A 27,863-nucleotide genomic window follows, 5' to 3' on the forward strand; every position below is an offset into this window, starting at 1 on the left:
TGAGAGGGTTAATGGCACTTATTCTTCCTTTATAACAAATTAAATAAGTTTGTGCTGGAGCTGGAAGGAAGAGCTGCCGAGTTCACAGGAATATCGGCAGGAGGTCTTTCCATCTCACTGGTTTTTGATGTATCTAGTTTAAAAACCTTTTCTCACAGCATGCCCAGAAATATTTCTCAGATACTAAGCAGTGTGGTAACTCAGTAGGTTGGGTTGAACATGTGAGAGTTTTGTGAGGAAAAATCTCAGAATTGAAATCTAACAAATGCCCTATGATTATGCTTGTGTATTTATGTACTTTTTGAAGTAAACCTCCATTCTCCTTGGAGCAAGGTTTTTTGAGAACTTCCTGACCTCTTCCATGTTTTTTATCCTTTTCAGTCTAGAACTATTTCCAAATGTACTGCAAACAATGAACTCCAACATTAACTACAGTGAGAGCTTTTGATTCATGTTTTATTGTGGAATATTTTTCCACAATCTAAATATAGGATGTTTCAAAGTTACTTTTTCTACATGAGATTGAGTCATACACACAGGACTGAGGGAACCTTAGCAAGCCCCATTCTTTCCCCATCCCACCCAACCTCTGGGAAGACTGGAAGGACTGCACCACAGTCCTTCCATGGTCTCCATATTAACCAACAAGCTGGAATGGTTGCTATATCCATTTTTATGATGCTTATGCTGGCTTTGTTGACTTCATGGCTCATCTCTTGACGTGCACCTAAATCTCTTCTTTGTTGGGCTCTTTGGGGATGGTGCTGTCACAGTTCAGGACAACTGCACCCATATTTCATCTCCCTAGTCCAACAAGGGCATCCATTCTCAGACTTCCAGCTTCCAAGCTGCACCTCTCTTGGGCAGAGAGGCATCGCACTCCCTCGTGACTGGGGTATTTCCAGACCTCACAGTTCGCTGCCTATACCATTTCAGAATGGTTGCCGTGTTATTCTGTATCAGCAGAAAGAACGAGGAGTACTTGTGGCACCTTGGAGACTAACGCGTTCATTTGAGCATAAGCTTTTGTGGGCTAAAGCCCACTTCATCAGATGCATACAGTGGAAAATACAGTAGGAAGATAGAGAGATCTCGATCTATACACAAAGAGAACATGAAAAAATGTGGGTTGCCTTACCAACTCTAATGAGACTAATCCAATTAAGGTGAGCTGTTATCAGCAGGAGAGAAAAACCTTTTGTAGTGATGATCGGGATGGCCAATTTCTAACAGTTGACAAGAAGGTGTGAGTGACAGTAGGGGGAAAATTAGCATGGGGAAATTAGTTTTTAGTTTGTGTAATGATTCATCCATGCCAAGTCTTTTATTCAAGCCTAATTTAATGGTGTCCAGTTTGCAAATTAATTCCAGTTCTGCAGTTTTTCATTGGAGTCTGTTTTTGAAGTTTTTTTGTTGAATAATTGTGACTTTTAGGTCTGTAATTGAGTGTCCAGAGAGGTTGAAGTGTTCTCTGACTGGTTTTTGAATGTTATAATTCTTGACATCTGATTTGTGTCCATTTAGTCTTTTTCATAGAGACTGTCCTGTTTGGCCAATGTACATGGCAGAGGGGCATTGCTGGCACATATCATGTTGGTAGATGTGCTGGTGAACGAGCCTCTGATAGTGTACTGATGTGATTAGGTCCTATGATGGTGTCCCTCGAATAGATATGTGGACAGGGTTGGCAACAGACTTTGTTGCAAGGATAGGTTCCTGGCTGTGTTGTGTGTGTGTGGTGTGTGTGTGTGTGTGTGTACTGTGATAACCCAATCAAGACAGACTTCCTAAACAGGCCAGCATCTCAGCCTTCAAAGAGAAAGCAAAGCAATGAATAAGGTAACTGCCTGTGGTTTTAAGTTACCACTCAGCTTATTGTAAGCAAGCATCTTTATTCTTAGGGTAAAAGCATTACAGAGAAAACATTTAAAAATAGTAAAAGAACCTACACACATGCATACTAGAGATCCCCTCCAATCTCCACAAGGCCTCTGGTAAGTGGTCAGTTTCTTCCAGCCCTTCCCTAAGAATTGGGGCTCTCCCCTTGCTGGATCAGAAAGAAAAGTCCCGAGTCAGTTTAAACTCAGGCTGTTTAACCTTTCTTTGTCTGTTGGCCTCTGGAGAATCCACTTTGAAGGAGGTAGGCAAGTCTCCCCAGGAGGTGGAGTGTCTCTATAGGTGTTAGAACATGAGTGAATTTGCCTAGACACTCTCCACGGTTAGTTCCTGGAGGAGCTGTGGTTACTCTCTGCCATGGAATTGCATATGATCCCTGGCCGCCAGTGATAATGTTGGATCTCCAAAGATATTTCAGGAAATTGCTATATCTGTTCCAAGTCTCTCTCTCTCTCTCTCTCTCTCTCTGGAGACCTGGATGTGGCACCAAATGGCCCTAATATGAGTTTTAAGTGACACAGAAGGGCCTCACACCAACCCTGTGGACCTGGTGAGTTCACCATAAGGCAGCAGAAGGCTGAGAGACAGGGTAGGTGAGGTAATATCTTTTATTGGACCAACTTCTTCTCTTGCTCGAAAGCTTCTCTCAACAGCAGAAGTTGGTCCACTAAAAGATATTACCTCACCTACCTTGTCTCTTTAATATCCTAGGCCTAACATGGCTACAACTACACTGCATACAGGAGAAAAGATTACTCGCTTGGATTTGAATAACAGATCATTTCAGATATTATGCTTTGCCTCCCTGTACTGAATTTCTGTTGTCTGTGGGGAAATCTGCAGGGAGAACAGAGCATTGGAGTAGAAACTGTAGAAATTAGAGATGGGAAATGTGGATCTGAGTTAAAACTTTGCCCAAAGGGAAGTAGCTTTGTACAAATTCAAGAATGTAAGAATTTAAGACGCCTTGCGCATATAACACCCAGAACAATTCTTACAATATTACAACTTGTTACATGATCACAATTATGTAAAGTCCTTTTGGAGGCTACATATTATAAATTGATGCAAGTTTACAGGTGGAAATGACTATCTCCTTGCCAATGCAGGATTGTTCCCTTCAGAACACTTACCAGTGCTTTGTCCAACCAGATATAAATGTTGGAAGCACTGAGGCTCTCACTTTGCTTGGGAGACTATCAAATCATCTGATTCTGATACTCATCATACATTTAGGAAGGGAAAATTTCATTCTATCATTGCTAGCTATGCCCCTGTCTTTCACCATCCTCTCCATTGTGGATGTTTTCACCTTTCAAATATTATGTATAGTAAGTTTATTTTACTTGCAGTCCCTAAGAAGAACTTTCAAAGGAAAAAAAAAAAAGACTGCCCTTTGTTTTTATTATGATGTATAAAGAAGACCTGAAAGAGGTTATAAAACCCTCAACAAATAAAACTCCTGCTTGTTTTCTGCCTTAAGAATTCACTGTCTATTTTCATCTTCCCTGCTCTAGCTGGAGAATTCTCAGAATTGGTGCAATGGAGCAGGTGTTTTCTCAACCCTCAGTTGAAGGGATGGAAGTGTTTGGATTTTTAACTAGAGGTTTGTTCCCAAGTATTAGGAATGTATTTCAACACAGGGTTTTAAACTGTCTAAAATTTTTCTCCTTTAACTTGTGATGTTCTACTAATCCCTCCGTTATCTATAGTCTTCTTTGGAAAATAGGGTAGACAGTATGTAATATTGTTGCACTTTTTAAAAAAAAAAAAAAACAAAACATTTTTGTCATTTGAGGCAAATTGGCACACCCCACTTTTTTTCATTGTAAGACACCCTTAAATAAGATGCATGTATTGAACTCTAATCTTTATTCATAAATCAGTCCACTTCTCAGTTTTTTTTTTCTCTGAACTGTGTGTGGGGGGGGAGGAGGTAATGAGGTGCCTAGAACTGAATGAGATATTCCAGAGATGGTCACACTTGGACTGTATAGAGCGGGATTAATGCTTTCCTAGCTGTAGCTTTGTGTGTGTGTGTGTACAGCACACAACTACATTACTGTGTTTTTCTATTGCGCTGCACACTTGTCTAGTGGATATCTATCATGCCTAGGTACCTTCCAACATTATTGTTTTCCAGATTTCTCCCTCCCATTGCACAGGTATTAACTATTTCCTTTCCTGCCCCGCCCCGCAGAGCATCATTAATTAACAGTACCATGTTGTGCTTGCCAATATTTCTGGTTTTCTGTGAATCTTATTTGTGTGTACTTCCAATTTCGTATCATTTACAAATTTCATTGCATCTTTTTAAGAACTCAGGAGATTCTTGGCTCATGGTACTTGCCCCTATCTTGAAGTGATGCAATTTGTGATTAGAAATTAGGAGACTTTGAATTAAGACCAAGTGGCTTTCACTGAAATTCCTTGATTTGTCATTTTAACTATTTTTAAAAATGTTCCTAGCTGGTGGAGTTATTTACACATGAAGGGAATACACTCTCCAACCATCCCCACAATGGTATAATAACTTGAGAAATTTAATATTCTGTAATTTTTCAATTATATTCTTAAATTAAAGGTTCTATATACCTGTATCTGAGTAGACTGCTGGTACTGTAGTACTTTTTAATACAACCTCTTTAAGGTTGTGAGATAAAGCTTGGAAATGTAAAGAAAAATATTTTTGTTCTTTGAATGTAAAAGGCAATTTTGTGTATGAGCTCTAGGTGGCAGAATTGTTCTGTGCTCCTGAAATTCATAGCTCTTGCAGTGAACTTGATATCTGAAGCAATCTTTTAGGGTGAGGTATGCCAGTTAAATTAGGAGCTAGTATCCTTGTTACTAGCTTGTTCAAACTGAATACATTTGTGGTTTAAAAATGATGACTAACAGTATGAATGTGAGATTTTTACCTCACCCACCTTGTGTCTGTAATACAGTAACTCCTCACTTAATGTTGTTGTTATGTTCCTGAAAAATGATACTTTAAGCAAATCCGTTTCCCCATAAGAATTAATGTAAATGGGGGGGGGGGGCGGTTAGGTTCCACGGAAATTTTTTCACGATGACAAAAGACTATATATATTGCACACGCACGCGCGAACACAGCATAAGCATTAAACAATTTAATACTGTACACAGCAATGATGATTGTGAAGCTTGGTTGAGTTGGTGGAGTCAGAGGGTGGCATATTTTCCAGGGAATGCCTTACTGCTAAACGATGAACTATCACTCAGCTGAGCTCTCAAGGGTTAACACATTGTTAATATAGTCTCATACTCTACAAGGCAGCACGGATGGAGGGAGGGGAGTCAGCAGCATGGCAGAGAGAGACAGACATACGCTCACTCTGTGTGTGTGTGTGTGTGTGTGTGTGTGAGAGAGAGAGAGAGAGAGACGCTCATGGCTACTTTAAGTATGCTGACCCCACTCTAAGTACACTGCCTTTTAAAGTAGATCAGCAAGTTGAGACAGCAGCTGCTGCCAGCAAGCTCCCTCCATCCTGAGCCCTGTCCTCCCATTCTTCTCCCCACCCCACCACTCTATAGAGTTGGGGTAAAGGAGCTGGGGGGGGAGGGGGACACCCTGACATTAGCACCCCTCTTCCCTCTCCCAGCCCCGGACACAGAAAATGGGAGGCTCCAGGGAGCAGTTCCAAGGCAGAGGGCAGGAGCAGCACAGGGCAGTGCTGGGAGGGACACTGAACTACCTGGCAATTGATAGCCTGCTGGGTGGCTGCTGCACAGGAAACTTAAGGAGGCGGGGAGCTGATAGGGGGGGCTGCTGGTCCACCCTGGTTCCAAGCCCCCACCAGCAAGCTCCAACTGGCTGCTCTTCCGCAAGCAGTGGACAAAGAAGGTGGCTGCCAAACAATGTTATAAGGGAGCATTGCGCAACTTTAAATGAGCATGTTCTCTAATTGATCAGCAACGAAACACAATTAACCAGGATGATTTTAAGTGAGGAGTTAATGTATTCTGGGACCAACATGGCTACAACAATGCAAATCTGATGGTAGTTTTATTTTATGATCCCAATCCCCATTTCATCTTTATGGGCGTTTACTTATATTACATTAGTATTTGTAACTGAGATCAGCATACATATTTTGTATCGTAAGTTTTTTGTTCTGTATAAAACATCCCCAGTATGTGTGTTACCTGCAATTAAGGGCCAGATTCCTATAGCTTTGCTCACGTAAAATACTGTTCAACTTTACTCCACAAATAATTCCATTGAATTATTTGGGACTACTTGTGAAGTACAGTACTACTGTTTGAATAGGGGTTTTGAAATTGGGTTCTAAATAATCCATCACACAGGAGCAGCATTTCTAACAAGAGCTTGTCTAAACTGGGGGGTTGCCTTCATGCCTTAGTTTCCTTACCTGAATAGCTATTGTGAAATGGCTCTCCATGTGAATGCTTACTGTACATTGAGTGCCATTGTGCAGTTAAGGTTAGTCTGCTTCCAAAGTGGATTAAGCTAAACTGCACAAAGGCACTTTTAGTGCAGAATAAGTGTGTCCAGACAGAACTGCATATTAAATAGCTATTGCATTTTAAATTCATACCCTTGCTTATTTCACAACAGCTTTCCTGTGTAGAACAGGCTCATGGAAACCTTGAAGGAAGAGTCCATTTTCCATAGAAGTATCTATAGGAAAAATATAGAAATGGACTTCTTATGCAGTTTTAGTCATTGTCTCTTTGACATATTGTAATGTTTATAGCGGTTTCAAACTCCTGAATTATTTCTTCTTTCACATAAGATATTTTAAATCTTTTTCATGTAGTACCCTTTTTAATATAAAATACTAGTGGAATAAAGTGTAATAATGCAGAACAAATGAGGTGTGAAATCTGTTCTGCAAAACATAATCCACACAATTTAATGGAAATATCTATCTGCATTTTCTGTACAGAGTATAGTACACTATAGAACTGCTGGAAACGTCTAATTAGAACCTAGGAAGCAAATACTTGATTCAAAGAGCAGCTGTTTGTGAAAGGTAGTGTGTGGCTGTTGTATTTAGACTTCTACAGAATTTAATTCAGCCTCTAATCATTTCATGTTCTTTAAACATCTCCCACAAGCTTAAAATGTATTAATTACTGCAGTGTCCCATAATAAATCTCATGCACACTAACCTAACCACAGACCAGTAGAACTTAGTGTCAGTCACTCAGTCTACTTCTGTCTTAAAAGCCCAACTAAAAAGATGGGTTAAATGTGGGTATTACTTGAATTCAAATGATATTGGAAGTCCATCTACCAGATGGTGGTAAGCCTCAGTACAGACAAAATCTGCATGTAATATAGTTTGACAGAGATCTGCTTAGGCTTAATTTTTAGGCCTGGCAGGATCTGAATCAGAGGGTGGAGTCATTTTCCAATCCAAACCTCTTTTCTACCCACCAAGCCTGAGCCAGTATCTCCATTTCCTGCCTGTGGTTTTGGAATGGCAGTGGCTGTATGTGCTGGCGACTGTCTGCCCTGCCCCTGATTGCACTGCGCATCGTGACAAGTTCCTCCTCTACCTTGGTGGGTCCTGCGCTTATTGGCGGATTTGCTCGCCTCGGAGATTGATGGCAGCCCTGAGTTTGGCTGTTTTCGTGAACTCGCAGTCCTGGTCAACTCCTCCTGTGTCTAATCAGGAGTTGGAAGGTTTGGGGGGAACCCAGGCCCACCCTCTACTCCGAGTTCCAGCCAGGGCCCTGGTCTAGAGTGCCTCCTGGAACAGCTGTGCGACAGCTACAACTCCCTGAGCTACTTCCCGATGACCTCCTCCCAACACCCTCTTTATCCTCACCATAGGACCTTCTCTTGGTGTCTGTTACTGCTCGTACTCCTCCGCTCTCCAGCTGTATGCCTTCTCACTCTCAGCTCCTCTCGCGCACCACAAAGTGAAGAGAGCTCCTTTTTAAACCCAGGTGCCCTGATTAGCCTGCCTTAATTGATTCTAGCAGCTTCTTGATTATGCAGGTGTTCTAATCAGCCTGTCTGCCTTAATTGTGTCCAGAAAATTCCTGATTGTTCTGGAACCTTCCCTGTTACCTTACCCAGGGAAAAGGGACCTACTTAACCTGGGGCTAATATATCTGCCTTCTATCACTCTCCTGTAGCCATCTGGCCTGACCCTGTCACAGCATGCTGTGGATTGAGAGGTGCTGCAACTCATCAGCATGCTCACCCTGCTGCACATGCAGAACAGTGATGTGGTGGCGGCTGGCTGCCAGGAGCCGGGTACTCAGATGTTGCAGTGCCAATCCCATTGGCGAGGAGGAGAACCGACCTGATCCAAGCCAGGGATGGTCTGGTTGTTTTCTCATTTGACCTGACCTGGATCCAACATTTGTGGTGGGTTTGGGTTAGGATGAAGTTTGACCTTCTTCTCACTTGCCACCTGAGACTTTCATTCTGCGGTTAGCTCTGTGCAGGCACTGGTGCCCATCTTGTAACTTGTAGAAATGATGCCTGAGTTGGCACCAATTGGGCAACATTTGCACTTCCCCATGTCATTTAAAAAACAAATGGATAATTTTAAAAAAAATGACGACTTAAAAGAAAATGATTAATTTTATTTCCGTGACTTTTTTGTATTTTCCTTGCTCCCCATCAGCTGCTGTCCTGTTCTCTCCCACGCTTTTCCCTTCCCAGCAGATTTTTTTTCCCCTTTGATTTGATATTTTGGTGACTTCAGGGTTTTTTAAAGAGTAAATGGAAATTTCTCATTAACTTTTGTACTTGAAAACAAGTTTGTCCATATACCATAATGAATAAATAGCAGTACAGATGGACTCGGAAGCAACCAGAATAGCTTCCACATGACTGATGGTAGTAACCAGACAGAGAAATGACACAAGATGGGATTTCCATGTAGTCAGTGGTTCTTTAAAGTACTTTTCAAATTACCCAAAGAAGCCATTGTTAGTTTATGCCCCCAAATGGGGGAATTTTAGTAATCTGAAAGTGCACAATTTAGTATTTAAGCTAAATCTGGAGCAGAAGCTAGAGGGATTTTCAGACAAGTGTGTGTAGAGATGGACAATGAAAGCTTAATGTTGCTTCTACCTTTCAGGACTTTGAGGAAGCACTAGCTACATAAGTCAGCTGGTTGCAATACTGACTTTCTGACTCGGTCTTTTTTTTTCTGTCAAAAGATTGTAATTTTGCGTTCCAGAATGAGCCCACAGACAACATTTCTGGATCCTTATTTCTGGATGTTTACTCTTAATATAGATATAGGACTAAAGAGATATAGTTAAGTATTAGTTTTGGTCTTGGGAACCTACTTTTTCACACTGTTGAAACCTCAGTGCAAACATTTTATAGTTGTGCGTTTTATTGACTTGGAATATAACTTAAGTAAGCAGTCTAGGAGAAATCTTATTGTTTGTCTGCATGCTAAACCAAAAATCTGGTCCAGACTCATGAAATTTTAACTTGCTACCAGTTGAGAAACTGTCAACTTTCCCTTAAAAATCCTTCACATATTGGCTAATTGGTGTGTCTGATCTAGGGTTGAAATGAACACTGCATTTAGTTTCCGATAAATGGCAGAAGAAATTATTTCTACCCAGACTACTACTTACCTAAATTCCTCCCGTCTCAGCATATCCAGTTCTACCTCCTGGATTTCAGAAGGGATTAACGTGGTGTTCAATCTACCCAAGATGCAGTATATGGTGAAGAGCAAGGAAACTAAGGCATGAAGGCAACTAGTGATGTTGACAAAATTTTAAAAAGAGGCTCCCTCAAATTGATTCCATAGACGATACACATGGTATGGCCTGACAAATACTTTCCCCTTCCTACCCCACCAAACAATCCATCACTCCTCCCACACGCTTCCATTCATATCCTAGTATCTCGGTATCTATCTTCCCCAGCATTTCAGATGCTCTTCTAGGTGCTTCTCCTACCTGTGCCTTTGCTGCCAGGGTTGGGAATGGATACCCTTTGTGTGTGTGAGGGGGGAGGGGAGGGGAGGGTTAGGTGAGGAGCAGGTACACTGGAGAGTTGGGGTGGATGGTCAGTCAGAGATTGAATCCATTTTTGTTTCCGAGGTGGGCAGCTCTCACAGCTGGCAGTCTTCCTTGCAAATGGAGGAATCCTCTCCCTTTTCTGGTGTAGGGAGTTAGGTGTAAACTGCTGCTCCCAACTGGTTTTGGGCAGTGGGTTTGTCTGGTAGTGCTCGAGTTACAATGGGGAGCAGGTCTCCAGGCTTCCCCTCATTGCTGGGTCTGGGCAGGCAGATATCATTGGACAGAAAAGGTAGGCTGCCTTATTTTCAGAACCTTGGTTCAGTACAGAAGTTTAGCCCTACCACCTTTCCTCTTCATGCCCTGATAAAACAGCCAGTGGGAGGGATTGTTTGTAGAGGTGCTGGTTAAGGATGCAGGAGGGGAATTCCCAATGCAGTAGCTGCTATGGCCAAAGCCAAAATACTTATAATCTGCAGTTGCCTCAGCACGCAGTAGCTAACAAAGCTGCAGCCAGGACTGAAAATCATAAGAAGTAGGTCTGACTTTATTGTGTGTGTGTGTGTTGCCATCTCTTATCCCCCAACAAAACTAATTCTTGTGTACCATCACACCACTGTATGCAGAGCTGGTCTGATCATTTTGAGACTGAATAGCCAGATGATCCTTTGCAGTGCACCCCAAACTTAACTGACTTTAAGCATCTCTGTGGGTGAGTTTTAAATGTCCTTCTGCAGAAGCTAAGCCCAGCTGAAGAGTTGTGCCTCCCTCCCTTTCCTCTCCACCCTCTCTTCCCCAAGTTCAGAACTTAGAGATCTGTGGAAATCTCCTGCTGTTCCCTAGGTTTCTGACTGCATCTTTGATAGTCATGTCTCTATACATGTTGTCAGGCTGACAATATGCAGCAGCTGCTTGTCCCGTATCTAAAGAAAAGGTGATTTAGTCATGTTTTTTATACTGGATCATGTTACTGAAAGCTATATTCCACTGCAACTTCTTTTTAAAGAAACTGTTCTAATCTATATTTAAATAGACTGTAGCACAGGGGAGAGCAAACTTTTTGGCCTGAGGGCCACATTTGGATATGGAAATTGTGTGGCGGGCCATGAATGCTCACGAAATTAACAATTCAGAGATATTCAAATAAACTTTATTTAATAAAAATACATTTTAGTGGAAATAAATATAAAACCTTACTTACCATTATAAATATACCATCATAATAACATATTTCAGTAATTAAACTAAACTTACCCCCTTTCCATGTCCTTTCTCTCTAGCCTGGATTTGTCAGGCTTCAGCTTCCAGTTGTTGGAACTCATTGAGATTCACCAGCCCTCTGCTCTCAGAAATCTCCTCCCACACAGGTCCCGACAGCCCACAATTTTGAAAACTGCCACTGAGCACTCCCTGGCCAACTACTTTGTTTATCCTCAACAATGGAAAATTAACACTACAAAAATCAGTCACCTAAGCTAACAAGTAGTAGGCCCGTGGGCTTGCACATTCCAGGCTCTCATGGCGTGTATGAGTTGTGCAGCCGGAGTAATGTGCATGCTGTCATTCAGGTCCTGAACACACTGGGCTCGCCAGGCAGATGGAGGAGCAGGACAAGCCCCCAACTCCGCTCCCTGGCTGTAGCGCCAGAGCACGGCAGCCCCCAACCTCGTTCCCCGGCGGCAGTGACAGAGCCTGGCAATGGAGCTTGAGGGCTAGATTAAAAGGCCGGACGTGGGCCGTAGTTTTCCCACCCCTGCTGTAGCATCTACACGCAGGTATCTTTGCAGTCATAAATGGCTGAGTATTCCCCAGTTTAAAAGGATAGGTTTTCAGAATAAATACCATAAATACCCAGCAGCTTTGCTTTGGTGCTCAGGCTGCATCCATTCCAGACTACTCTTGTATTGTTAGTAGAGCTGGTTGTGTTTTAAAAAGGAAAAAAAAAAAGTCTCAAAAGCTTCAATTTCATATGTAAATTTTCTACGAATTACTCCTCCTTGCTTTCTAACCAGCTAGAATTAAAATTTCCACATAAAATGATTCGCAAATATTTTAATTTCATTTTTTGACCAGCTCGAATTATTAGTCACTTTTTTCTTTTTTTATTTCTTTTTTTTTTTTTTTTTTTTAGATGGGGCAAAACCAAGGCTTAAGCAGGCCAGCATTGTTCTAATTGAAGCAGGAGTCTCAAGTTCTCCAGGCTCTTTGAGTAGGACAGTGTGATTGGTGAATGATTGCATTGACAGACAAACCCACAGTGCTCCAGGATTGGTGGTTGCTAGGTCACCCATCTTAGAAGCTGGGAAATTCTCTGAAGCCCAGCGAAAAATGTTTAGTTGGAATTATTTTTTCTTAATAGATCCAAATTTGAGTGTCAACCTTGTAGTCCATTTATTAAGGTTTCTGCTAAGATTTCTCAACCCAAAAGAATTTCAAATCTAGAGCTAAGTTTCTTTAAACTTTTTCTTTCAAAACAACTATTTCAGTTGAAGGAAATCCTTTAATCCTAAGAACAGCTTTCTGGAGAGGAAGCATTGGAGTTAACTGACAACCTATTTACTAGAGCCAGGTAAATTAAATTGGAAAAGATTTTGCATTAGTGTTTTGTTCTTCAACCTCTCATTTAGGTGATTTTGTACAGATTGATTCCCGTTCTTGCTCTGTCTTGATTGGAAATCCAGTTGTTAGTATTAATGTGAAATATCTTGACCTAGAACTATACATTACTGTGGGAAAATCTACTGGGATTTTTAATTTATTACTTTTATTTAATACCTTAACATTTCTATGATGAATAGGGGAAAGCCATCATGTGCTATAAATTGTTTGTAGGAAGTTGCTTTTACTTTGGCAATCATTACTGATAATTCTCAGTAAGGAAGGACATCTGTTGTGTACATATGTCATTTGCTTAACTTGAAGTGCATCTCGACTGTTGATGCAAAGTGTTAAGTAGGTGCTAAATTAGCATTTATATTTTTATTTGGAAAAACAGAAAATAATCCTAGCAATATTTAGCACAGGACTTCTGAAAACACTGGATAAAACAGAATAGAAAACCTGCCCAATAGTAAATTAGGGGCTAGGGTACATGACATGTTAATGAACTAAAATTATTAGAATGAGATCTTTGAGTAGAGAGATTCAAAGGCCTTTTTAATATAATTTTCGTTACCTGCCTTCCTATATTCAGTCCATGGAAACTAATTCAGAGATTTCTTGTTACTCATCACAGTAGTAACTAGGTGCCAATTCAAAATTAAATATTTAAAAAAAAATCCTGTCTTTATGATCTGAATCTGCTCTCATCTGCACAGCTAACGTAACTGGAACACTTCTACATATTTTTTTTTTAAAGCTATAGACATGGGCTGTGATGCTTCCTCCAGAAGAAAATGATTCCTGAGTAGACACCTCCCTTTGCTTGTCAAAAATGCTCTGCTCTGCCCTGGCAGTTTTATTTTTAGGACAGACCGCATTCTGGCTACTTGAAACTGTTATGACAAATGGGCTGAGGTGGTTTCAAACAGCTGTATTCAGAGGGTTGGTTAGGGCTTTACATACAATCAACATCTTGTATTATACTCGGAAGCAGAATGAGAGCCAGCTCAGAGCTGGTGAAACAAGCATTGTATTCTTAGTGGCTTACCTCTCAGAAGAGGGGGTATTCTTCCATAACTAAAGTTTGAGTAGTTTTGCTGTAGGCTGAGCACTTCTTAAAATACTCCAGCCTGGAGGTGACAGCACTACAGGAGAGGATGCATTGAAGGAGTTAGAATATCTGGGCCAGCCAAAGATGGGAAGGCACTTTTATACTGCTGCTGCCACCTGGAAATCTAGGAACACCAATGGGTCCACTAAACTCCTTTGATTTCAAAGCATTGAGATAAGAGAAGCCATACTATCTCTGTTGAAGTAGCAATCGTAATCAGATAGCTTTCCCTTTCCTACCAGCATAATAGAAATTGCCACATCAGGCCAGACCACTAGTCAGTCTAGCTGGGGTCTGTACATAATATGTCACCTTTGTATTGAGTTTGATGGCTGTTTTTCATCCAGAGCTCTGTTATGGAAAGGAAGAAAATCTTAAAATCTGGTTTCAATCAAGATAGTAGTGTTTGGTAGTGACAGGCTAATGATTGCTGAACTTCGGTGTCTCCATATCTCCGAGAGGCCTCACCTACATTGAACAGATAGGGTGATGTGATGGAAATCCATGAGGGGTGTGAGTCCTGGCACAATGATTCAGTTCTTCAGACACTCCCAAAGAGGAGTGAACAAAGTCTCTCTAATTTGTCTGCAGTTGTCTCTGTGTTTACAAGTAGGCATACATTCTTTGAAGCACACGTGTTGACTCAAAAATGTGTTCTAGCTGTATTTCTAGTGCTCCAACCAGCTTTGATGGTCTGTGGGATTCATTAGTGTCTAACTTGCTTTCCAGAACTTTGCCAAGAATATTTTTGCGATTCTTCAGTCAGTAAAAGCCAGAGAAGAAGGTCGTGCACCTGAACAGAGGCCTGCACCAAATACAGCACCAGCGGTAAGAATAACTCTTCTTATTATGGACCTGCTGGTCGTGGCTCCATAGCTGAGGTTGAATTGAGTAAATAATGGCAAGAATTCTTCATTTTGTTTGGTTCTAATTAAATAAATTACATGCAGAATTTTTCCTTAGATCAAAACTGTATATAGTGGTATTGGAAGAGAGAATACGCTTCGTTTGCTACTTATAGACTGAACAGTTAGTGCCAACTACTGTATGTACCGAACACTCACTAGCATTCTGCAGCTACTTGGAAGAAGTATATTAGATGAGACTATCGCCATTTCCAGCAAAATGCCTTGCTAACTGTATTTTTTGACAGATAAAGTAGTAAAATGTTTAAGAAGCTGGAACATGACTCATGAGCAGCAACAGATTGAACCAGCTGTCCTATGCCTGTATCACCTCAAAGACTAATTTACATTTTTATTATTCAGGTCTATCTAGGCATTAGAAAAGCAATGGTTTTGAATTGTGATGTTTACTGTTTTATTAAACTTAATAACTAAATTCTTGAACTCCTAATGGTAATCTGCTATGAAAGTCAGTTAGTCTTACTTCAGCTTATTTTGATACCTCTGTATTATATGCCAATGTACTAGATTGGAGTAGCAAGATGAATTTCAACATTTAAATGCTTGCTGTATGCTGAATTTCATAAATTGTTCATGGGACTACTTAGACATACTGTTTGGAATGATTGTAACTGTGTTACTAAGTCACCCATGAAAAAGATGCATTAATTGATATTTAGTGCATCATTAGATTGGCAGCATTTTGAAAACGCATTTTAAATCTGCCTTTTTTTTCCCTCCCAATTTAATCTTGTTCTGTAGGTTTAGCACCTCTTTAGCTTAATCAGATTTCTGGTGGAGTCTTCTGTGCATGTGGCTGAAGGACCAGCTGTATGTTGTCAGATGACAATTCATTCTTGAGCCCCAAGATGTTAGCAAATGAATGGGAATTGGATTTCATTCATTTTGCTCAGTTAACATGGCTTTCTGTTACTTTTGTCTTGCTTCTGAATGTTGTCAGTTCTCTAGATTTGCATGTCATTAAGTATTTCTTTAAAACCTACCATTTCAATAAGAGGTTAAAATGAAGTATATTAATTAAAAGTACAAACTGTCTGAAAACTTCCACCTATATAATTGCCCAAAACTGTAAAGTCAGTTTTAAATACAATATTTTCCAAAGTTCAGAAACTAAAATGTGTTAATCAACATATGTTTTGAGATGCAGTGGAATATCATGTTTGCTAATTTGTTATAGGATCCCACTTTACGGACTAAGCAGTCTATTCCGGCTGCCTACAACAGATATGATCAGGAAAGATTTAAAGGAAAGGAAGGTAAGTTGATCTCAAATACTAATTAGCATTAAGGAAACACAGCATTTGAGAACTGAAAAGTGAAACTGACTAGTCTGTTTCATTGTCAAAGCTGAATAAAGTGCAAAGTATAAGTCCATAAATGATGACTGAAATGTCTTCACATGTAGTCTCTGGTAGTAACACAAGCTAGGAATCTTATTTATTAAAAATGATGATTTTGCCATAACTTAAGAAACTGTCTAGTTGAAAACAAAACTTGCATGTTAAACACTTTTTTGTTCACTTTCAAGGCAGAGACAGTGTAAGTAGTTTCAACTCATAGGGCCTGGGTATGTACAGATATTCAAGCCAATAGTCAACTTCAGTGCTAATTAAAAAAAAATCTGATAGAGCATCTTTTAAATAGCATGTCCTGAAATTAAAGGGGAAAACAAATCTTTTAATAATAATAATACTACTACTAATAATAATAATTAAAAAAAAATAAAGGTGAAGGTTCTTCTGTTTCTAATGAATGCCTCAGATATTTTGAGCCAAGTACATAATATACTCAGGTCCATTCTTCTTTCCCCTTCCCTGGAAGGGAGGGAGTTGGTTGAAAGAATGGAGATATGCCAACCTGTACTTTTCAGAGGCACTGGTACATACCTCGATACTGCACTGGTGCTCTTTTTTTTTTTTAATTTAACAATTTTTAAATGGCAATATTAATTCATAAAGAGTGGTGTAGTGTTCGTGGAAATTGCCTCAATAACTTTATAAAGTCAGCCAGTAGCTGCCTTCAAATTTCTTAGGAGAGGGCTAAGGGAACACCTGTGAATCTCTTCCCTAGCCATGAATCCACAGTGGGGGACTGCTAGTCAGCAATTTCTTTTGACGACTTGGGCACTGAGTGTGTTTGTGTCTGTGTCTGTCTGTGGTGTGGTTTTTTTTTTTTTTTTTTTTTTTAAAGCGTACAAAATTTTGAAAAATTTGGGAGGAATGTAATCTAATTAAAACCCATGTAGGGCTGGAGGAGCTGTGGTTTTTGTATACTAAACAGCAGAGACTAAAGATAATTAGTAGATCCACTGTAGTTTTCATTACAAATTAGGAATGCATTTTTTTTCCTGTACCATATTTGTGTGTCTGTCTGTCTTAAAATCAAATCCCACAGTTCTTCATATTATAATGTATTTATGTATACTGCAGTGGTACATTTAATATGAGACTGTGAGCCCCTGCTCTGAAGTGCTTATAATCTAAAGACAAAAGCAGATACAATAAAGCTATCAAGTTGTTAGGATTGCCTATGGTTCTCTTTTTATGGAGATCTTTTGGAATTTGGGATTCTGGGAAAGATTTTAAGGAAAAGAGGGCTTATTACTTGGCTTGAGGCACAGTAACTCTCAGTACCTGAACCATGTAACTTCCATTATCAGTGGTGATTAATAATTGAGACAAACCTGGGTCCTCTGCATTCAAAGGTTCCAACCTATGTGGGTTCTATAATATATTCTCTGTATGGCTTCTTTTTGATTGGGTGAGATTGAGACTCATGGTGGATTTTCAGGTACCCATAGTTTTGTAAAAAGGAAATGTTCACATTTTTATTCCTAAAACTATTTCATGTTCTCAAAGATAATAGAAGCCATGGCTTCACATCTTTAAAAACAAAAAGCCCTGTGGGTTTAGCAGAGCATGGCAATAAACACTGACAAACCTTTAAGCAGAACACATCAGCCTTTGACAAAGTGCAAATAATTTTTAGAAATGGTAACCATCTGATAAAAATAATAACCTTCAATGTATGAGGTACCGAACGTTCAAGTGGAAAATAAGTTTAAGCTGCAAAAACAGTAACACCTCATAACCATCAGCTGCTAAATGTCTATTGCCCTCAGTCTTTTTCTCTGTAGTTTCTCCTTAATATTCTGCAGGTCAAGCAGCTTTCATGCCATCCTTTAAACTTGTATGATTCTGTCTTGTTTTTAACAAATTAAGTCTGACAGCTGACCTTTAACAATTCGATTTTATTAAAAATAAAAAACAATAGACTTGCATATTCATATTTTTTTCTATTGCATATCTATTCATTTTGTGGATGAAGTCACAGATGAAAACTTGGATGCTACACATCTAAATGAATGCATAGTGCAGCGGTTCTCAAAGTGTGGGTCAGGACCACATTTTAATGGGGTCACCAGGCTGGGGTTAGACTTGCTGGGGCTGAACATGAAATCCGAGCCACACCGCCTAGGGCCGAACCTTGGGGCTTCGGCTTTGGGCCCTTTCACCCAGGCCTGAACCCTTGGGCTTCAACTTTGGTCCCCCGCGCAGGGCTCCAGTGGGCTCAGGCTTCAATCCCCCCTCCTGGGGTCATGTAGTAATTTTTGTTCTCAGAAATGGGTTGCGTGCAATGAAGTTTGAGAACCACTGGCATAGTGAAATGCATTTGGAAGATCAATTGGCCTGGGTGAGAGTAAATCAGATTGGGCACTAATGCCGGTCTTGAAAAAGAAAGCAGAAGAAAGCAAGTTGTCTTGCCACACTACATATTCAGCTCTTCATGCATTCATTCTTGTTACCAACAGGATTAATTTTTGTAGGGTTGCCTTTAATATGGTAACTCTCTTTTAGAAAAAGACAATGTAATAATTGATTATAGAAAGAGGAGTGCAGTGTGCTCAAATCTGGTGAGGGCACTTTCATTTCACCAGGCCAGGATCTTTTAAACTACAAAGTTCTCCCAACTGTACAGATTTCTTGTCAGTTGCTTGTCATATTTTATATATCTGCTTTTACAATTTGAAACCTGTGTCAGCCATGCAATGTGCACTTCTTGGAAAGACTATAGCTACTATTTGATTTCCACATGGTATAAAATGTAGGGAGGGGAAAAATCAGTGTTTTTCAGGGGGGAGATAATGTGGTTCTGATGCTTGTTATACGTGGATGGCTCGAGCGGTTTGCCTCATTGCTAAATTTGTGTTCTAAATTTGTGCTAAATTTGGGGGAGCACCCACAAAATACAATTAAGTTTAAAAATAAATAAGGTACATTTTAGTGTGTGTTTTGTTTTTGTGTGTGGATACAGTGTGGACTTAGAGAGGTGGGGAGTAGTTCTGTACCCGAGAGGGAAAAAGAACCTTGTGTTTGGGCTGGGTAATCCTGGAGTAGGAATTCTAGAAACCACTAACTCTAGAGAGAAGGCTTGGGTTGAGTTTTATCTAGTGAAATCTTACGTTAATAATAAGACACATTCTAGGGTTTTTTGGGGCTCTGCACAATATACAGAGTATTTTAGAACATTATTGGAAAAGCAACTACTTATCACCCCATTAAGCACTACATTTTCATACCCTGTACAAAGGCAGAGTACAGAACCTATTGGGAACATAATGCAAAGGCTTGCAAAATGGGGGCAGAGGTGTATCCTCAGCCTGAAGCTGGAACTTGTGCAGCTACTCTGCAACTCCTGCTGCAGCCTGTGGAGTATAGGACAGAGTTAAGGGAGAAGAATTCTTTACATGAAATATATTAGTACAGCATTTATTTTTAAATATTTCTAGTTCTCCTGATACCATGTTGATACTAAGTTAAAACTTTTTCAAATTTATCATTTACCATTTTTTTTTATTTTTGTACCACATTGTTAATATTTTAGCAAATTCACTAGGGTTGTTAAAGAACTATAAGCCCAAGATTTTCAAAAGTGACTAGGACTTGTGTGTTCAACTTTTGACACCTCAAGGGAGCCTTTTTTTTTTTTTAAGAAGATGCTGAAGTGCCAACCCTCTGAAAATGAGGCCCCTCTAACAAATCTCATGTTGGGCACCCAAAATCATTAATCACTTTTTTTGAAAATCTCTGCCTCAGCAGATAATCACTGGGTGAAATTCTAGCACCTATGATATGTAGGGAGTCAGATTATCATAGTAGTTCCTTCTGATCTTAACATTCAGTATGCTATTGGCATTTGAGAGTAACAGGAAAGCTCACTGAATTTTCCTCAATAACGAACAGATATAAGGATAACATACCAAAAAGCATTACCTATGCTGTCCTGAATAACCTGTTAAAAACTGGAACTAAATTATATGTACAACTTGCCACAAAAATAGTGTGTGCAGTCATTTTAGCTCTTCTATCAGAGGATCTTACAACATTAGAAGGGTTTCATAGTATTAAACTAACAATTACTGCATAAGTATGGCTAAGCATGGACTTAGTCTTTTAATCTCAATTTTACTACAGTATTATCCATGGCAGTCTTAATTAGGAAATTACTTGCTTATGTGGGTTTGTTTCTACCTTGGATATTTCAGTATGTTGGCTTAGTATGGGAATGGCTTAGTATGCTTGTTAACATAAGCAATTTAAAACATGTAGATGTAAGATAATGGGTTAAACCACTTTAACCTGGCAAGATATGGTAAGGAGACTGCTGAGCTGCAGCCAAGTTTCTGTATGACCTGGGATGGATAGTTACTCAGAAGGTGGTATCAGTTTGCTCACCTAGGTGGCTTGCCTTACAGTCTCTATGCCAAATAGGACAAGTTCTATTAGTTAAGGTAGCTGCAACGGTAAATGAGTTTTTAGATAAGTACTATTCTTTGAGAGTAAAGAACAAAACTATTATATCCGCAGTAAATTCAACTGCTTTAGCAGTCCTGTAGTAGACACAGACCAGTGCTTATTCTCAAGCATACTTTTTATTATTCCAGCTATGATTAAAAGGAGAAAAATTGTCTTGTCTTAAAACTTAAATTGTACGTCACATTAAACATGTTAGAATGTGTCTTATAGCTCTATTCATCATAAAATGGTCTATCTGTCCTCGCCATGGAAGATCATGTTACCTGGCTGTACACCTGGCCAGTCCCATCCCATCCCCTCCAAACAGTCAAGCTGTTAAGGCAAACACACTGCAATTACTTTACCCAGCCATTATTTCCTCACTTCTGACTTTGTGGCTTTCAAATTACTAGTGAGCAGCACACGTTCTTTAACAATACAAAATAAACTTGCATACTAGATTTTCTCCTTACCCTTTATGTTTAACTCATTTTAATTTTGACTGGGCATTAAGAAGGTAAGAACTTCATGCATGGCATCATTTTCATGGACCACCTCTTTCTAACCCCTAACCTGTCGCATCTATTTTGGCAATATAACAAGCTATATTTTTGATTCATAACTGCTTCTGAAACAGCAGTAATGCCCTTTTTGAGCAGCATATCTGGCGCCCTTCTCTCTTATATCAAGGCTTAGTCCTTCATTTTGAACACAGTGTGTAATTAATTTAGCCAGTGACATGCTTGACCACTGAGCTAATGTGTGAAAGGGTATTTTTTTGTTCTGTAGGATATTGAAGTAATAAACTGCTTTAAAAGCAGTAGCTAAATTGTTCTCTGCTGACCTTTTTAGACTGCTTTGCCTGCTTTTCATCAACCCCACTTTTAAAGTGATGTTAGCATGTGAAAAGTGCTGAAATGATAGCCCAGAAGATTTGCATGATCTTGCCTATCAACATGTTCAGCACAGGTGGTAGCAATATAAACTTTCCCAGCAACGCCTTCTCCCTCACTTGAGGGGCTACCTTCAGAAGTGAAATGTTGGCCTTTGTTTCTCTGCTGAGACTGCCACCAAGGTGACCGTATTCAAAAAATGAATTGCTATCAGAACAGACGCTACTTGTGATCCCATCTAGTATAAACTAGAGAGAGATTTTCAGGACAGCCATCTGACAGTATTCTTTCTGTCATTACAGGCTACAGTGTCGTCTTTACCACATCTAAATGTTTTCCCATGCTTTAACTGAAAGGCTTGCTGTTGGACTTAGTGTGGGCATCAGTCTTTCACTCACACCTGTAATTTTGCTTCATGTTTAAGTACAGTTGTATTTACTCAAATTAATATGCTCAGATTGCCTACTTGCCACTTCTTTTGAACAGCAAATTTATGAAATAGATGGGGGAGTCTCCAGTTTCTAAGCTTGAGGCTGCTTTTGCAGGTACTAAGCAAATTGGTTATCATCAGAACCAGGCTATCAATGAAGTTGTAATATAAATGTATTTTTTGTCTTGTCATGAGATTTTAAGAGCTGCTATCTTGTAGATGTATAATTTTCTACCAAAATTCTAAATTTTAATTATACTCCATGCCCAGATTTTAGTGTTGTGCTTAGAATTAAATTTCTCTTTAGAAATAGAATCCTACAATCAAAAAATGAATGTTAATAATAGAGAATAAATATGCAAGATTGCAATATGCAATCACAAATTTTGATTTGAAGAAATACAGGCTATCACATGTCTTCATGTTTTTCCAGCCTGGTGTGGGTGAGCTGGGTGATACTTGTGTCTGAGTATTAGACTATAAAATTAATATTTGCAAATAAAACTTCAGTTACTATGGTCAGGTTGTTATTGAGAGGCTGTTAAACAGAACTCAGCATGATCTTCCAGTTGTGAGATTATTGAACTATTTGATAAGTGATTATGGGCTAGGGGATTTATAAACAATCTCTCTTTATATCTGATGTATTTTATACAATTCCGTTATTTTGTTAATTAGTTTAGAAAATGTTGCATGGAGCCCTTTGTTTTTGATTCGACTGCTAGTAAAGAGGAAAGTGTTACACCAAATTTCACTCCAAAGAAGTTGTTTGACTTCATTAGCATAGTGGTCCTTAAAACAGATTAGTGGACCACTTCCAGATAGTCCAAAGAGCTTCTGCCATCAGTAATAACACATGTACTACTGAAATGGGAAGTGGTATACAGTCTTCATTGTAGGTATGGATGAATCAGCCTTCAACCAGAGCTGTTTTGTATTCCTAGCAGTGCTCCCTTGTGCTGCCTTTGCCTGTTTGGGTTCCTTCCCAGGAACTAAAGTCTGTTAAGTCTTTTTCTGTCACTTTTACTTTGATGTAAATTCAACCATGATCAGATTTACTGAGGGCTCAACACTGGTTGAATAGCCAACAAAAGGGACATGGAAACAAACTGTAGATTGACCTGGAATGGTTAGAACAGTGGGGCTTGTAAGCAATGAGAGAGAACTTTGGGTACTAAAAATGTAAAATCTACCTGGTGAGTGGAAATAAAGAGCATGCATACAAATTGTAGAGGTGGAATGTAATCAGAGCGAAAAACTCACTTCAGTATATTGGTTTACTTTCACTTTGGGGCCTAGTCCTTTTAAATGGAACCAGGCATGGTGTTTGCTGCAGAGTGAGGCTGAGAAGGAAGGTGGTCTAAGGTTTCTGAAGTCCACAGTATAAAAAAATTTGACACATGCTGGGTTATTGAACCATCTGTTAGGCTACAACATGGGAATTGTTATACCATAACAGACAACGATCCAGCTAGTTAGGTTTCTCATATCAGTGGGGTTGGGTGAAAAATGAGATCCGCTTCAATTTAGGCATAAACAGTTTATTTTAGCCTTTATTTTGTACATTTTAAGACAATACTGTTATCACCTATGAATGATGCATACATGCAAAACCAGATAAGGCAAGAAAGATAATCAATCAAGTTCGGTCTCCTAGGGATAGAGGAACTTTTTTCAAATCTCTGGTTTCTGTTTTTCCCTGTCTTCTACACACTCTTGTTGTCAATCACATATCTTTTAGCCCTTGGTGTGTAGCTTTGTGCAGAATCTGTTTACCAAGTTACCTCAACTGTTTGTTTAATTAAAACATTCTCATGCATGGAGGGGATGGAATGATGAGAGTGCCTGCAATGGCATGTAGCTGATCTGCGACTGCTAGCACCAAATATCTGCAATGGCCGGTATTGGGACGCTAGATGAGGAGGGCCCGCAGTTACTACAGCAAATTCTTTCCCAGGTGTGTGTCTGGTGGGTGGTGCCCACATGCTCAGTCTAACCGATCACCGTATTTGACGTCAGGAAGAAATTTCCCCCCGAGTTACATTGGCAGAGACCCTGGGTGTGTTTTTTGCCTTCCACTCCGCCATGGGGCACAGGTTTAAACTAGTGTAAAGGGCGAATTCTCTGTAATTTGAAGTCTTTAAGTCGTGCTTTAAGGACTTCGGTAACTCAGCCAGAGGTTATGGGTCTATTACAGGAGTGGATGGGCGAGGTTCTATGATCTGCAATGTGCAGGAGATCAGGCTAGATCATGATGGTCCCTTCTGACCTTAAAGTCTGCGTCTATTAATCACAATACCTAACCTAAACTAAGACATTTTTGCTTATCCTGCTAAAACTTTCTTTTATGTCTGCTTCTGTCATCTATTCTTTACTATCCTCCCCACTGGCTTTATCCAGTTCTTGTCTTATAATAGTTATTCTCTTTACTGATCTATTTTTTTTTTTATGACCTTGGGTTTTTTCTTGTTGCGGGAGAGGCGGTACACCTGGAGCTTGACACTCTGCTGTTTACACAGTCAAAGGTTTTTACAAATAAGAGAGAGAAACCAGGTTTCATGGTTTATACAATCCTGAAGCTGTTTCCCCTAAGTTCTGAAATGCTGCATCAGCAGAGACATACAAAATGCAAACATTGCTTGATATTTTCTTTTTTATAATAATTTCTCTAGTTAGTATGTATATTTGACTTACGGTTTGTTACAATTTTCTAACAGTGGTTACTGCCACATACTCTCAGGGGATGTTGTTAGCTCACCCCGCTTCCTCCACAATGTACCCAGTGAGGAGTGGTAGGGAAAACTTCATCCTATTCTTACTGGAGATCAGCTTATGCCCTGAAGAATAAATATTCATTAGTTATTAACATGTTTATGCTATTAGTGTAACCACAGTTACTATTGTATTCAAATAAATGTCTAATCTTTAACACATTTCTTGGCTTATGGTGGTTTTAGAGGGGGGTGTGTGTGTGAGTTAAAACTAATTTTATTTGCCTACACATCTACGGTGTGTACAGTGTGGATCATGAGACTGTATGTTAGGAGTGCTGCTTTTAGTTGCATAACTGGGTCGTCTTCCTCTGTTAGAATGTTTTAAAATTGAATACTTTTATTGTATTTAAAGGTGAACATGCTTGAGTGAATTTATATTTTGCTATTGTACTAAAATCCCAGTTTTAAAATTCTCTATCAGGCTTCCTTTGAGTATTCAAGGAAGTTGAGTTGTAAAACTAACATGCATGTCAGGATATCAGAACCAAATTTAAGGGCCAAATAGTGCAATTACAAGTCTTATTCTCAGTTCATATTCTGAGCCACTGTCCTGTCTTAATCTAGCCCGATGAGTGTATGAGGATGCATATTTAGAGCAGCATATAGAGCAGTGCACTGTTGCAATGAGATGAGAGAAAGGAAGACAAATCAAAGTGGATACACAAGCATGGGTAGAGGAGTGTTGTCCATGTAGCAGTAAAGTATTCTGAACTCCATATAGGAAAACTGTTTACAGGAAAACAAATATGCAAAAGTAGTCATCTGCCTAAAGCAAAACACTCTGAGCTATATCCGTGATTACTATCCATGTTTTTAACCAGTGTTAAATGTAAAGAGAGCATTCCTGGCCTTCATTGAAGTTTGACTAAACTCCTTGGGACCTCAGTGAGACCAGGATTTCACCTAACCAGTCATAGGCCATATTTAGAGCCAACCAGGATAGTGACTGTAACTGGTGTAGTTAAAAGTTAGTGTGTATACAGGGCTTAAAATACTGTACCAGCAGGAAGGCATTTTTCCTCCCAAAAGTGACTGTAAAGGAATTTCCCCTATCCTGCCAGTTTAAACATGGGCTTTATTCTGATGCTTGCATGTGGAATGACTTACAAGACGCTCTTTTACTTTACAGAGACGGAAGGCTTCAAAATTGACACTATGGGAACCTACCATGGAATGACTTTGAAGTCTGTAACGGTAAGTTAAAAAGCGTTTCTGAAATGTAGTATGCCTCACTGGCAGCATATATAAATGCTTCAGGTTTACTTGGCTTGTGCCTGTCAACAAGGTTGTCTGTTTGTTAGCAGCATTAATGAGAAGCCAATGTCTGATTTTAAAATCTGGGGAATGCACTGGTTGTGGGTATAAATTGAAGAGCTTTCTCTCTCCTCTTTTCTCTTCTCTTCTTTAGATGTTTGTAACCCTGGGTAGAGGCTAACACTTTGCCTACATTAGAAAGGTTTTTCCAATATAGCTATACCAGCAAACGGTCCTACTGGAGATGCAGATGATATCCTCAAGAATTCTTTGGCCAGTATTGCTTATCCTGGCTCCTATAATGAAATGAGCTTATACCAGCAAAAGGTTCTTTTTTGTCCGTCTAAGTGTGTCTACCTGAAGACTTTAGCTAGCATAGCTATGTTGGTTAGTGGTGTAACATGTCAGCAAAACTTTGAACTGTAGACTTGGAATATTGCCTCACGTCCAACTTTCTGTTTGGGTTTAATTTAGTGATGGTAGAGTTCATTGACCTCTGCAGTATTATCTAAGCTTTTTCCTCCATCTAGTCTGGTGAGATTGATGACCGTTCGTACCAAATGACTTGATTTATCTTTTTTTTTAATGTGGATTGCTATACATACTGATGAGAGAGCAGAGACTCTCAACCAGACTTCTATTTCATGTTGGTCTTAAGTTGTCTGCTTTATATGGAAGGTGGTTGAACATTTTCAAACAAATGCTGTTTTGATCTGTTTACAAGTAGGATAGATGCTACAAAACTAACATAAAGGCCTCATTAAGACTTTTGCCATCTGTATACCTATATATATCTGAATAGAAAGCACTAAACATTCTTCTAAATCTGTGCACCTATTGCTACTGTGCACTCCTAATTTGAACATAAAATAATGCCTAGAATGTAAATGTTTCAAAACTAATTGGTTTTTATTTGAACTTTTTCCTTTGTCTAATAACTGTCTTGCCATTGCCCTCCTCTAATTGGAAAACACTGGCACCCAGTTCATTTTTTAATAGTTAAGTAACGAATCCATTTGGTGCCAAAAGTCTGCCTTTTAGATGAATTCAAAATGCACTGGTGTGTAGAATTAAGGGGAAAAATGTGGCTGCTTGAATCAAAGGCCATGTATTACAGTGGTGCTTGTTAGGTTAGCTCCAGTGAAGGATCTAGCCAGCACTAGGTTACTAAACACAGATTTTTCAGGGTGTAATGTCTGTTACAAATTCTCATGTTGTGACTTGGCAAACACTTTGCCTGCATGTTGTCCTGTGGCAAAAAATGAGTTTCTATTATGTTGTTCAAAGCTTTAGCTAAACTAGGCTTAATTAAAATGAAAAATATCTTAAAGTGCAATTAGTCAGGAAAGTGACTCTAGAAATAGCTTTGCATGGCTTCATATCGAAGTTCTGCATCCAAAAGTTTCAGGCATTTCCTCCTCTCTTCCACCCCCCCCCCCCTCCGCCCCGATAACCACACCTTACAACACAGGATCTATAGTTTTAAAATACTTTGAACTGAAATTTTGTATAGAAGTTGCTAAATTGGATTCCTTTGATTTTTCTTTTCCCCTACAAGCTCTTCCATTGAAGAAAAAAGTGTCACCGTTTTAAAAAAACAAAACGAAACAAAACAAAAAAACCTAATTATGAAACTAAAACTGGTTCTTAATATGATTAGAACCTTTTAGAATAATAATAATCTGTTTTCTTAAAATGTTATGTTTTCTTAAAATGTTACTACGCATAACATCTTTATAGCTCCATGAGAAACGATAAAATCTCATCTACCATTTTAGAATTACTCCATCTAAAAATCAAGTTCTGTGCTACTTTTAGAAACTTGTTTTCCACCAGAAATGTCAGACTTTTCATTAATAAATGAAGATTTAAAAGCCGAATCCGACAGTTTGGTGCAATCTTGGCTTTCTGTTATGGATATGGAGGAAAGAATTGTTACTTAAGTGGTGCAGAAATCTTGCTGTATGCATCTCGCTCTCCAAGCTTGATTTCAGTTAAGTGATTGGCATGGTTTGAAGGAGATGGTAACGATACCCGCAGTCAGACAACCTGTCCATAGTATCAAGTTTCTCACTTCTTTTGAGTTTCACACTTTTTCTTTTCAGTCCTATATCTTCTATTTTTGACACAGTACTGGAAGAAATCAGACGGTTAGGGAATTGCAACATATTCTGCACATTTAAAAAAGAAA

At 39.3% G+C, this 27,863-nt stretch overlaps 1 protein-coding gene across 1 annotated transcript in view; it reads left to right on the plus strand.

Moving 5' to 3' along the window:
- CDC73 (cell division cycle 73) overlaps positions 1–27,863 on the plus strand; it is a 174,699-nt gene that overhangs the window by 23,828 nt on the left and 123,008 nt on the right. The window contains 3 exon segments of the mRNA XM_038412685.2: positions 14,330–14,428; positions 15,704–15,782; positions 25,548–25,612. Of these exon segments, the coding sequence (XP_038268613.1) occupies positions 14,330–14,428; positions 15,704–15,782; positions 25,548–25,612 (243 nt within the window).

The sequence above is a fragment of the Dermochelys coriacea genome, chromosome 8 (assembly GCF_009764565.3).
Source record: "Dermochelys coriacea isolate rDerCor1 chromosome 8, rDerCor1.pri.v4, whole genome shotgun sequence".
NCBI lineage: Eukaryota > Metazoa > Chordata > Testudines > Dermochelyidae > Dermochelys > Dermochelys coriacea.